Source organism: Neovison vison, chromosome 7 (genome assembly GCF_020171115.1).
Source record: "Neovison vison isolate M4711 chromosome 7, ASM_NN_V1, whole genome shotgun sequence".
Classification (NCBI taxonomy): Eukaryota; Metazoa; Chordata; class Mammalia; order Carnivora; family Mustelidae; genus Neogale; species Neogale vison.
Genome location: NC_058097.1, coordinates 130348627 through 130362650, shown reverse-complemented (window position 1 = coordinate 130362650; position 14024 = coordinate 130348627). Strand labels below are relative to the sequence as shown.

The 14024-nt window shown below is 40.9% G+C and overlaps 1 protein-coding gene across 2 annotated transcripts in view; it reads right to left on the bottom strand.

Moving 5' to 3' along the window:
* Nucleotides 1–5545: 5545 nt before the first annotated feature.
* Nucleotides 5546–14024, bottom strand: part of SESN3 (sestrin 3) — a 73760-nt gene continuing 65281 nt past the window's right edge. For both annotated transcript variants that reach the window (XM_044258272.1, XM_044258274.1), the window contains one exon: nt 5546–13485. In XM_044258272.1, the coding sequence (XP_044114207.1) occupies nt 13399–13485 (87 nt within the window). In that variant the 3' untranslated portion in view covers nt 5546–13398. The remainder of the gene's footprint in view (nt 13486–14024) is intronic.

The window sequence follows — 14024 nt, the reverse complement described above, 5'->3', positions numbered from 1 at the left end:
GAATTTGGGGGCACTTTACCTTCTCCTGAATCCTTCTGGGGGCTACAGGCAGAACTGAGTCGAAAGAAGTCTAGTTACAGAATCCTGTTTTACGCAGAAAGGTCTCAGTGGTAGGATTTGGTTAGAATCGACTATTATGAGGCAAGAAGGGGCATGTTCCTTCTGGAGAGCTCCAAGCAGTTAAGAGCCCCATAAGGCCCAGGACATGGAGGGGCTGTACCAGCTGACTGCGTGCATCACCACCTTGCCCAGGGCCCAAAGTCAGGGTGCGGGGTCTTTCTTCTGCAGCCCTTCCCCTCCCCCGCTCTCCCTCAGCCCCTAGGTGCCGTCTGGTGTTCCAGTCATACACTGAGCACAGAGAGCGTATGGACAGTCAAAGCAGACCTCAGGCCATGTGACTGTGTATAACATTGTCCAAGGGCACTTGCTTCCCAAACATACATGCTTTTCCAAAGGCGATTTCTGAAGGATGGTGCCTAGAGCACACCAAAAAATGGGTGTGTGGAGCTTAGCAGTAGGGAAATCATATGAGTCCTCACCTTCCAATCTAATCCGGTAAGTCTGGGTATTTCTGGGAATGTTCATTTTAAACCCTCTTCCCTATAGATTCTGATGCTCAGAGAAGGTCTGAGAACCACAATTTAGACTGCGGTGGAGCACAGTCCATTTAGCTTTTAAGGATTCCATGTCTTGTTTTCATGGAATATTTCATTCCAGCCACAAAGTGACAGGGAGAAGAGCAGTGACAGAAGACACCATGTGGCTTGTGCACATAGAGATACATAGGCATTTAGACACATGGATATAAAAATGTAGAAAAATCTAGAATGACTTCAGTCTGCAAAAGCATTCTGCTCACAGATCAAGAATGGGCACTTGCTGTCTTTTCCTCGGGGTCCTGGGAAATGGGTGCATGTTTCCATGTTCACCTTCCCAGCGACTGCTGAGATTCCCCCTAAGAATGTGGTCTTCAAAGCCACAGGGAATTCCTTTTACTTTGTGCCTAATCTGACTGTGTCTTCCCCGTTGTCTGCAGGTCAGAGCGGTAAATCAGGGGTGCAGTTTTTTCCACTGTTAGGAAGACATCCATTCAGTGGAATGTGTTTTTAATTCTTCCCACTGTGTTCTCAAAATGTGTTGGACATTGGAATCACCAGGAGATATTTCAAAACCAAGTGTCCTGGGGCACCTGGGTGGCTCAGTGGGTTAAGCCTCTGCCTTCAGCTCAGGTCATGATCCCAGGGTCCTGCATTGGGCTTCTTGCTCAGTGGGGAGCCTGTTTCTCCCTCTGCCTGATGTTCCTCCTGCTTGTGCTTTCTCTTCTCTCTCTCTCTCTCTCTCTCCCCCCACCAAATAAATAAAATCTTGAAAAAAAAAAAAAAGAAAAAACACCAAATGTTCTGGGTGTAACTCTAATTCCAACAGAATCTCAGGGTGGGTGATCAGTTCTCAGATATTAGTATTTTTAAAGTCCCCAGGGGATTCTGAGAGCATCATGGTCGAGAACTATTAATTTGACCTACATTCCACCCAAGGAAGAAATAAAAGTATAGCAGGAATGCTCACTGAAAAGCCAGGAGAAAAATATTCCTTTCCCTTGTACCCTTCCTGCACTCATGATTTCATGATTATTTTCTGTAACCACTTGTCCTTCTGTGGTTTGATTTGCTTTTTTCTTTTTCTTTTTGCAGACTTCAAAGACTATCCTGTGGTATGCACCTGTATTGTAGTTTTGGTCCATTCAGAACTGGAAAGATCTTATGACCCAGCCGTTTTGCTTCAAAGTCTGACCGCATGACTGCCAGTTATCTGGATGCTTTTTAAAAAAGGATGCTCCTAGTCTCTGGCCGATACTCGCTGAATCACAATTGCTAGTTCCATGAATCTGGATTTTTAACAAGTTCCTCAGTGATGCTTATAAGTTTGGGTATTTCTGCCCTGAACTTAAGCAGTCTCCCACATCTATTACTTAAACTTTGCCTGTTTGGGTAATGCCTAGCTCGAAGGCATGGAATTCTAATGGCTCCACATTGGTCCTGGGCATCGGAAGGCTCTTGTGTGGGAAGGGATGGCCTTGCATGGCCATAGTGTGCTTGCAGGGATCTTATACTTTGCCGATGGGAGCCTGGCGTACATCGTCAGAGGGGAGGGCCAAAAGTATTCAGGCAGAAAACTTCGTAAAGATGGCATTGCACTGACTTTGCACATCTTGTTTCCATGAGCCCCTGAAATTCTAGGCAGGCTTTGGTTGTCAAGGCGATGCTGTGGTTTCAAAGTGGGACGCATCCAATCCTGTATTCAAGAACTACTGAAAATGGCTTTCATCTTCTTTTCCGAATGAGTAAATACAGTGCTTTAGCCTGACAGTGACAACCCTGCATGGTCTGAGCAAATGACACTTTCTAAATTCATCTAATGCGAAGCCTTACACATCTGGCCTGAATATTGTACTTCGGGTTTTTGCTCCCTTGGTCGGCTCTGCCTAATTGTGCTGTTCCTTAATCTCTGCGAACCCAATTCTTACCAGTTCTACCAGTTAAACCTTCACTGAAGACACCAAACAAAAAGAAACATTCCTCTTTATTTGGCAAAAAAGATACAGAGCAGCAATTAAAACGAAACAGACCTGAGAATGTTCTACCAGTCACCTGTTTGACCTTAAACAAGTTGCTTATTCTTTTCACCTATTTTTTTTTTTAATGCTTTCAAGGGGGGGAGATACCCACTTGAAGGGTGACTGTAAGAAAACTAATGTATTTAAAGTTCCTAACGTTTAGAAGGTTCTTGATAAATGATAGTTTTATGACTCCCTGCTATACGAATTACTCCCTTATTCTTTCCTCTGTTGTCTGATGTCCCTAAGCTAGCTTCTTCCTACCCACAATTCCCCTTTCTTAAGGACCGGGGCTAGGCCCTCCTTCATACTATTATCTACATTTTACAGAGGAGGAACTTAAGAAACCACAGGATTAGGTAACTTGTTCCAGGCCAGACAGCTAGCAATGCTGGCACTGAGATTTGAATTTATTCTGGGATGTGTTTTCTAAATTCCTATCCTGTACTGCCTTATCTTGGTCTAGGCTATCCTGGAAGCAAAGCCAGAAACCACTGTTCAGGAGACTGGAGAAAGTGGAGAGGGCAGGGGAGGGAGGAGGGAAGGAGGAAAAGGCAATAGAGTTGGGCCAGTCCTTGATTCTCCAGGCCCTCGGAGTCTCTAGACCATTGCCTGAGAGATTAAAAGAAGGAAGCGTCCATCCTGTCCTTATGGCCAGGGGTTAACTGTTCACTCCCAGCATTTCACATACCTCGTGCAAAGGCAGTTCCCTCTGGCATCCTACACTAGCGCTCAGGGCAGCTTCCCTGAGGAGGGTGGTGAGCAGAAGCCAGACGTCAGTAGTCCCAAGGCCACTAGACATGCTCTCCCGCTGAACCTGGGTCAGCAAGGGGCTACCGTGACTGTGCAATGGTGTTGAAGGGACGTACCCTAATGCCTCTGGGCAAGTGAAGGAGAGAGCCAACGGGTGGTGGAGAGTTCTGTAACTGGGCCCTTTTTCCTAAATTTCACCTTGATATGAAGAGTAAGGATTTATTCATGTTCATTTTAAGAGCAGGCTTGTGCCAGAGGGAGTATGGCACATACTTGCCATACTCAGCTGCTTTCAAAAGAGTTCTGGGAAACTTGAACTCTTGCCTCAGCTGCTTTCAAAAGAGTTCTGGGAAAGATTTGCTCACCTGTGTTTTGAAACATGTCAAAGATGTGAGATGAGGGACCAGAGACGTCTTTTGTGTGAGAAAGTGAGGTACGTTAGCAACTATGACTTTGAACTGGTGACTTCCACCATTTGGTGGAATGGTGCTAAAAATAGAAATGTAATATAGTTTTAAGCTTTCCTGAGTCTTCTCTAGGATCAGGCTTGTTGTTCTCGTGGGGGAAATTCTTAGCCTTTGAATTTACAAGTACAGATTTGATATAATTGGTTTGGGAAACTTCCCCCTTTGGGACCATCTTTTAAATCAAAATGCCCCTACATGACTAGAGAAAAGAAACCTGATTTTTTTTAATTAAAAAAAGTTGCAAGTTAGCTGGATAGGAAAGTTATCTAACCTCTTGCTTGGAGCATAGACGTCTTATCCTTTTAAGTTTTCAAGTAAAATGTCATCTTGGTGGTATTTACACCATCATGCAAGAAACTTAGACTGAACTAAGGAAGGAAGTTCCTTATAGGAAGTGGTGTTAGAAGGACAGAAGGTCAAACCCTCACTGAGCAAGGCTCTCTGATACTCAAGTTTCCCCACCTGTAAAATGGAGGTAACAATTCTCCCAAAGTTAACCCGAGGAGTAAATGAGATCGTGTATGTGAAAGGACAAAGCACACACAGAAATCTGGACTTTTTGAAATGGCGGGGGGTGAGAGGTTGGGGTACCAGGTGGTGGGTATTAGAGAGGGCACGGATTGCATGGAGCACTGGGTGTGGTGCAAAAATAATGAATACTGTTATGCTGAAAAAAAAAAAAAAAGAAACCTGGACTTTTATTTCACCTTGAAGAATGGTTCAAAGTTAATAAATTCCCAGGGAACAAGTGTCAAAAAGGCAGATTCTTGGGGTTGGGGGGCAGGTGTCTTGAGGAAGGGCTGAGCTGCTGAGTTGGCTGGATGTGTCCCCTTCCTCTCCCCTAGATGTTGTCTATTATTGAAAAAGACAGGCTCTCATCAGCAAGGATGGGTTCTGCCAATTGTCAGTGGACAGCTGGACACAGGGCACAAAGGGAGAGCTCTCACCTATCACACGAATTTTTATGTAATCAGCATAAATCAAAATTAGGACTTGCATGGAAGGCTTTACACATCCTCTGTAGCTTTCCAAAAGCCTGTCTTCCATATCTCCTTGAGACCTTACCCTCCCTGCCCATTACAGGTGAAAAACCTCCCCTTCCCCATCTGCTGTCCTTCTCATCTCTTTATTTCAATTAGAAACAACACTGTTGTCAAGTTTTCTCATCCACCCTTTGAAACCCGCTACCGATCTGTGTATTTCAAATACGTGATTACATTTCACCTCGTTCTCCAACAACCACATCAAGAAGGTACTGTTCCCTTCAGATTGTGGTGTGGAAATCAAGGTTCCCAGAGATTAAATTACTTCTAAGGTCACAAAGCTAATATTAGAATGAGAAGAAAAAGTTTTTAAAGCCAGGCTCTGACCCCAGGTTCAATGCCCCCTTCCCATTCTGCATTACCATTTTGGCTAACAAGAGACAATAGTGAAATTAATGTGCCTCTTTCTGTGACCACAACAGACATTTTAAAAGGCGGCAGTAATTATATATTTTGCACCACTTATGCTATCATAATATTCCATTAATGCAATATCGAGTGATTATAAGAAATGTCACCCAAAAAACCATGGGTCGGGAATAAAGGGGGAAAAAAAAGACGATTCTGATGTGTTTCCAAAAGCACGTCTCAATATCACGCAGAAATGAACCTAGGCAAGAATGTTACTTCAGTGTAAAGATAAATATATATAAAGCAAATAATCACAGTTCAGTTTTGCCAATTTTATTGAACCAATAAAATTCCTACTAATAACAATGAAATAAATTTCTGCAAGTATAAATGTGATACAGTTTAACAAAACCCATTGTTCTGTACCTATAAATAGATTTTCAAAATGTCATAAAAAGTGCAGTTATGAATTGTTGTTAACATGTTTAATACACAGTTCCTTTATTTCAAATGTGTTTGTCTTGACCCACTAACAGTTCCTTCTGCATCTGTTCAAATAATATTACCCATCCCTCCAAAAAAAAAAAAAAAGCCATTAAAGCACTCCAATATTACACATAAACTGATCCATTCAGGTCAGCTTTAGTCAGAATTGTAAAATCGGCAACATAAGAAAAATAAAACCTACTTATACATACAAAAAGCTTTCATGGGTTCTATAAACTCCTTTACGGCTGACTCCCGTGGAGGGCATAATATAGTTGAAAAGGCTTATATGGTTAACTACCTTAGACGACTACATCTAGAGCAGGGTCTGGTTTGCCAGAATGAGTTTAAAGTGGCTGTTGATCAAGTCTGCTATTTCCAGAATTGAAACTATAAATACAGGACCGCTGTTTGACGCTGAAACCTGTGTGAATCCTAAGTTGCATCAATGATCTATTTGATAAAAGCTTATTCTAATTGAAAACCTTATATAGTAAGACTGACCTATATAGCAGTCTCAAAGATCATGTCATCTGCCTCACATTAGTCCAAAGTCACGTGCTTCGTAAAAAAAAAAAAAATTACAGTAACAAAGCACAGGACTACAAAGGCAAAACATCACAGCTTCTGATTACATTGAATAAAAAGTACCAAGGAACACAAAAGATAAATCTGTATTAATACTGATGAATTAAAGAACTATAATAGACATTTCACAGCATGCTACATATATCGCTCACAACTGAAGGATAAAAGGATGTCTAAAATTGAAAGTCAAGAAGTTGGCAATCGGATTTCATGTGCAATTCAGCTACAAAGTCTTAATATATACATTCATCATGTAGCCGCCCTGCAACAATCAGGAATTTTTTTTTTTTTAAAAAGAGATTTCAAGTTCAAATCCTATTTCATAAGCTAAAGGATACATCCAGTTCTTCCATGACCAGGAAAGTTATTTTCAGGTTCAAAGGAGCTAATCTGAGGAGCAAGGCCATGTTCTGAGTTGACCTGACGGGGTTCTCTGTCACCTCGCTCAGACGGTGCACGTGGATGGGACTATTCTATTAGCATGGAGAAGACGCCCGGCTGGCTTGGTTGGCTTCCTGTGTCTATCTTAATTTGGACTGAAAACAGTAGCTATGAAGAGAAAGAGGAAGGGGAAAAACCGTATTTTCTTTCCGGAGAAGATCTATGGATGCAAAGAAAACATGCCCTAGAGAGAGTTTGGCTCACTGTCCTTGACGAACAAGGGTACCACTGAACTCTTGCCTTTCCTTTTAGAGAACTCGTGAAATTCAGAAAAGAGAAAAGAGTCTCTCAACATCACAAAGGAAATGTCTTCCTACCCAGCTGATGGGTTTCCTTTATCCTTCCTTTTGATCTTTCCTGATGAGATCTGGAAGTCTGTGGAAATCTGTAAAGACCGATTAATTTAAGAAAGAGATGTAGAGCCACTATCATTTGCTAAGTGTCGAAAGGCACACACTCAGCCACTCAGAAGTCATGAACAATACTTCAGCATTTAAGACCAGAGGTTCTCTCTCCCTTTGATAATCTTTCTGTGGAAATTATACATTCATTTTTTTTAAGAGGTTCAACCGAGGGGTACAAGAAAAATAGACTGTTTTAGCAAAATTTATATACCAAAAATTCTATTTACCATACTTAGACTTACTAATGTTTGATGTTGTCCTATCAGCTATAAGTAGAATGGGGTGTTTGTTCTAAAGGCTATTTTATAAGGTACGTTTCATTATCTCAAAGATTTCCACAAGCACTGGGAAAATATCAGATATTCCTTCTACTCCCCCCACTCCCAGATTTTTCCTTTTTCAATTCTCTACTTCATGGTGGTGCAGTCATAATGAATTTAAAGCTAGAACGAACACCTCATGACATATGATTTAGTAAAAACCATCCCTTCAGCGTCTATTATTAAGTCTCATTTCTTAACGACACATTGATTCACTCCTGGGCCCCTGAAGGCATTTCACTAGACTCTGCTGTCTGGCTGGGTTGCTCAGGAACAGAATGTACAGCATTCAAATACCACCTCAGATTGTAATATTTTCTACTTCCAAACAGGGTGGTTCATCCTCAGGTCAGACAACCATTGGTAGAGCTACACGCCCCCTGTTAGAAACCTGACAGGGTTTCCATCCATGAAGGACACAGCGCGGGGACTGGCTGGAGAGGGAGAACTTGCTTCTTCCTCCTCTGTGCACATGTTCAGAGTGACAAAGTCTGGATAGACCTGAAATGCAGCCAGGGGAAGACAGACTACAAAGTCAATGCATTCCCTTTCTGTCCCATCCCCTCCCCCACTCCCATGACAGCAGGGTAAGAAAGGAGATGAGAAACTTAGTCTTACCCAGGAAAGTTTGTCCAAACTCGGATGTACCCAATTTTGTGGTATTTTTTCCATGTTATATATCAAATGGGCTTGTGTGATCCAATGGGATCGCCTGAACACCCTTTGTCCCATGTCCTTCTATTAAGAACTGTGTTTCACGGCTCAAGCGACAGCAATCTTACAAGTCTCTGAAACACCAGCCGTTTCTATGCCAGAAGGTTCCTGTTCCACCGAAGGGTTATGGATCGATCTGGATTGCTAGAGAATTTTAAATGTACATTCAAATAACTTGGACTGACACCAATCTTTATTCCCTAATACAGATCCAGTTTAGGATGGTAACTCAGTCACGTTAAAGTCCCACTAAATGCTAAGTTCTGCATGATAGAAATAGTTCCATTTCTGTATCATGTATAAATATAAAGACTTCTACTTTGATAGAAGGCAAAAATCTTCTACGATTTATTAAAATATGGAAGTAGCATTACTGAACAACAGAGAGTGAATCCATGAAAAGGTTGGATACTCTGAATTTATAGGCTCTTTGGGGATGAGGTAGAGGACAGCAAGGTATTTTGGCAGTCGGGAAAGGGGAAAAGAGTATGGGATGGACAGGACTCCACTTGGTGCAGCATGGTATCTGGTAGGGTGTCCAGGGCGAAGGATAGCCAAAATGTAGCTGGACGGTTGAGGCATGTAGGGGAGCTGGGACAAAGTCCTGTTCTTAATGACTGGGGAAAAAGTAACTCAGAAAAGTAAATGCTGGTGATCATCAGCAGGTGGCTGGTGATGTTTGGCTTGGATGGTGGCCAAGGTGGGCTGAGGGCAGGGGTGGGGGGGATGCAAGTGTGGAGAAGGTTGAGGCACTTGGGGGAAAGAAAGCAGACAGGGAAGGGTGGACCGAATGCGGGTCGGAACTCCCAAAGGGAAGATTCCTTGATACTAGGTGTAGGATGCTGAGGATGGCCACACTCAGAGTGATGTTCCATGTGTTCTTTGACAACCTCTTCCTTCCTCACAGGGCTCTCTCTGCCTCTGCCTCTAGGGTCCATTTCGCTATAGCTGCTTTTGTTCTAGGTCTCACCTGAGTGGACATTGCTCACAAAGCCAAATTAGCATGGAAATCAGCTCCACACACGGAGGCATTTAAATTCTGGTGACTGAGAGGAATACATTCATGTTACAGTACTGTTCTGAGGAAAGACTCCGTAATTTGAGTCTCAGTCTCCAGAGGGATACAGTAGGGGAACACAGATAAAGAAGACGGCCACCGGGAGTGGGTTCTGATGAGACAAATTAAGTAATTTTGCACTCGATCTGAACTAAGGGGCCGCATGTCTCTTAGGGTGCTGTGGAATTACACCACCAAGAAAATTCCAGGTACTGTTCATATATCATTATTGTTGCATACTTTTTACTTCATGCAAGACCGCCTATTTGCAGAAAAGAAGAAAAAGTATGTTAGATAAAGAGTTTAAGGTCTTGCTTTTCAGAGGAATGATTTTGAATTGTCTTCAAAACACAACACAACACAAAACAAAAACCTCATTTTACTATCACAGTGCAAATCATTTCTATCACATGCACTGAAATTTATTATTTTTTTTCCCTTGACGAGCTAGTTGTCTTTAAGAGTTTAAAAGAATCTTATGGTCATATTTGCATGGTGAACTATTTTTAAGTATAGATCTTTAATTTTTTGCCAATCATTTTATTTTGCCATGGCATAAAAATCCAAGATTTTTGGATTAAAAAACTCTATAAGGTGGAAGAGGAGAAAAAAAAAACTGCTCTGGAATAATGTTTAGTCTTCAGAAGAATTTAAGAACTTTAGGAGACTTTATAACACAATTAAAATAGGGGCTCTGGTACATATATGGTTTTAATATAAGGTTTCCACTGAGTTTTCTGTTCTAAAAGAGCCCTGCATTGCTCTGCCATTATTTGGGTTTAAAGTCATAATTAAAGGCCAAGGCCATGGCCTGGATTCCACATTAATCATCTTTTATGCTAAAAATACCCCAAATGGGACGAAGATTCTTCTTGGGACTGAGATAACACATGTGGTTCAAGAAGGTAAAGAAGGTAACAGGTGGTCTCATCTCAGAAAGCCTCTTTGCCGCTGATTATCGTGAGTCCATCTGTGGGGGTCTAAACTGACGGATCAAGTGGGGCGGCTGCCGGGCCACTCCCACCGCCAAGCGATCCGCTTCCGGAACAGAGTTGCCTTCTGACGGGAGAGTATTCAGGTATTTCCTACGGTGATCTGAGAAGTCACGAATTACTACTGAAGCTGGGAAGTGAATAGACATCGATCAAGCAAATACATAGGTGGGTTGTTAGACTAATTTTAACATGATAAGCAAGGAAGTCAGAGAATTCACATTCGCATGTGCTTTTTTTTCCCCCCAAGTACACTTGCACGTTTAAAGTTTGGCACAATGTGAGCCCCCAGGTGTAGGTTAGCATACCGTAGAATCACGTCGTTACACCAATTGAACCAGATATCTCTTTTAAAAATATCACATTTTAATATAAAAAGCTATACTATAAATTACTACATAGTAAATTCAATACTCTGAAAAAATACCACCCTGGAAAACCACATCAGAATTTCAAGTTTGCATTATAGAAGGTTCCTAGCAAACTTGTTTAAAATGGTATTCATGCCCCGGAATGCTGCACGTGCTGTAGCTTACTGGGGGTGCCCTAGCACCCCCAGAAGTCGATTTTTCTAGGCTGGTTCACTGAGGTTCATAAATATATTGTTTTGTTTTTGTTTATGGGTCCAAGTTGACTTAGGTTCCTGATTACTGAGGAGATAGATCAATGCAGAGCTAAAAAGAAACTTTGCTAGAAAAGAGATCTAGTAAAGGCACTAAATATTTCCAAAACCCAAACTCCAACTACTTAATGTAAAAAATTCTGGGGGTAAAAAAAATAAAAGACAAAAACTAAGTGGCCATTTTTATTACTTACATCTTGTTTCCCCTTTTGGTCTAAAGCTTATATGGTGTTCTGTGAGAATTTCTCTTTTTCCTTTTATAAAGACTGTTTCTAATCCTGTAACATAGGTCACCTGCATAACATAGAGGGCTATTAAATGAAAAGACTGTAGGAAAAGGAAACAAAACAAAATAAAAAGAACCAAACCCAGATGTCAAGAATAAAAAACATCCCCAACTTGAAAAGTTCTAAGGTTGGGGACATCAAATGAACATTTATGCTATCATCTATGTTTTGTCATTTTCCTACTTTCCGTGCAGTTAATACATCTCTGTATAACGTGATGCTGAATAAAATCAACATATAGTATATGCATTTAAACAGAAGAGATCTGGCATGAATTCTCTGAATAGTATCTTTAAATAAACCACCCTGTCTTAAAAAATATTAGTGATTTTTTTCCTCACATGGAAGATCTCACACGAGATCCTGGGATCGAAAAATGCAGAACGGCCTCATGCTCGTAGGCTTACAGTCACCTTTCTATTTTCTTGTCTGGAACAAAATCTAAAAGAAAGCAACCTAACGTGTTGTACCAGAAACAGATGACGAATGGATGGGCCGAACGAAAACACTCATCCACGATTCTTTCATGACAAAAACTCCTACAGAACAAGTAAGGAAGTAAGTCTAAGACGAAATCTTTGTGGGAACCCTAACGGAGAATTTCGACAATATTATTTACTATGAACAAATGGAGCAGTTTTGTTTTTGTTTTTTTTTTTAAATCAGCATGTTTAAAATTCAAGTCACCCTCAATTAACCAAAAAGTGTTTAAGCAGTGCAGTCGTGTCCTACTGGATAGCTGTAAGCATCTCTTTAGGCACTTCACTGGTTCATTAACACAAGACAAATTAAAGCTATAAACACATAAGGTTGTGCTCTGTGAAGATAGTCTAATCAAGCAACATAAACCAATGCAAAAATGTGACTTTTTGGATGCTTATTCCTCCCCTAAGACTTGATATTTTTTTAAAACCAGTTGTCCAAAGAGATTTTTTCCCCCCTGGGGAAGGGGGTGCTTTGGCATTAGGAAAAGAATATCGTTCAACCCCAGTAAGGCAAAAGCCTTGTGCGATAAAGAAATTGGAACAAATTTCTTTATGGCTCTGTTCAAAAGGACACTTCTGCAATGACGTAATGGGGGGGACGGTTCCGCGGAGTACTTTTTCCCAACATATTGCACTTTTTTTTGTTGTTGCTGTTCAATCACATTAATGCATAGAAACACAATTTTTACCTCTGAATATTCAACTGTTCAACCTATTAGAAGGAAAATAACAGGAAAGAAGTTCTAAAGGCCTACTAGGAAAAAAATACAAGTATATTAACCTTCCTCTGCTTAACTGCAATACAGAAAACACTATGAGAAAAGAAAAATGTGCAAAGAAACTTTTTGGTCAATCTTGTGTGGGTACAGGCTTGGACATGCCGACCGAATGAACGGTGAGCAGTTCTGAGAGCACTGATTATCCCGGTGACCGAGGATGGCTGTCCGTGATAGAAAGGATTGTGCATAATTTCACTTTTAATATATACATCTGATATGGAAAACGGAAACTTCTGTTTCCGAAGAGAAAGAAAACAGCTGAATTTGGCATTTCAGTAGCATGCTATAGAATTCATCATGATTAATTTCACATTAAATTATTGACAATGGCTGTATCACATTTCACGTTATCGCCAATAGCAGTAAAAAAACCAAAACCAAAACAAAACAAAAAACAAACAAAAAAAACCCAAAAACAAACAAACAAAAAAACCCCCACAAACAGTGCCTGACAAATAATCTCCTGGGGACACAGACACGTGTCCTGTGAGCAGCTTAGTTCAACAGCGCATGCTTCTCCTCCACCAGATTTAGGACACAACATTAAAGTTTAGAATGGCCAGAGGAGGTCATTCTGTGCTGAATTCCACTAGCTGAAAAACAATTGCTTGAGCAGATTGTAAGCGCTTTTCCTTACTTTAAAAAAAAAAAAAAAAAAAGGAAAGGAAAGAATACACATACGTACAAACCCCAAAGCGCTGAAGTTAAGCATTAATAAACCAGGTTCATGATTTATGATCAGTATCCAAAAAATCCAGCTATAAAACAATGCAAAGTAGTGCTCCTCAGTATTATTTTTGCAATTGTTAGTAATGTTAAGCATCAAGAAAAAGAAAACACGTCATTGCACATTACAGCCGCCAGAAAGAACGGCTAAACTTTGCCACTAGAGAATTGAAAAATTTTTGATGCTACATCACAAACAGCTTCTGATGTGTGTCTTGTGTGAAAAGGTCTTTCCACACGTAGGACATTTTCGCTGGGTGATGATGCTATCAGGTCAAATGCCGAGTTATGGCACGAAGCGCATAAAGGAGTTCAGCCTGCATCCGCGCTTCCATTAGAAGTAGATTCACATGAACCTAGAAATGAAAATGTTATCTCCTTAGTGACCGGTATAAACAACTGAAAAAACTTACTTTTTTTCTTTAAACATATCAGACATTCATGAACATTTACCATGCAAATGGGTGTTATCTACACACATAAATGATGTAACGCTCATTGACGAAAGCTGTTCAAAAAAAAAAAGCAATGGGTCTTGTGAGCAGTGAAAATGACTGCTAAAAGCCTGGAAAATACCAATCATTATGTCAAGATATATATTAGGAAAAGCCAATCAATCTCCTGGATTATGCAATAACTTTTAAACACACACACACACACACACATATACACACAGGAATACTATGCAGCCATCAAAACCCCCCAAATCTTGCCATTTGCAATGGCGTGGATGCACCTAGAGGCTATTACGCTAAGTGAAATAAGTCAATCAGAGAAAGACAATTATCATATGATCTCACTGATATGAGTGAGAGGCAGGGCGGGGGGGCGGGAGGGTTCCTGGGGGAAGGGAGGGAAAAACGAAACAAGATGGGAGGGAGACAAACTGTAAGAG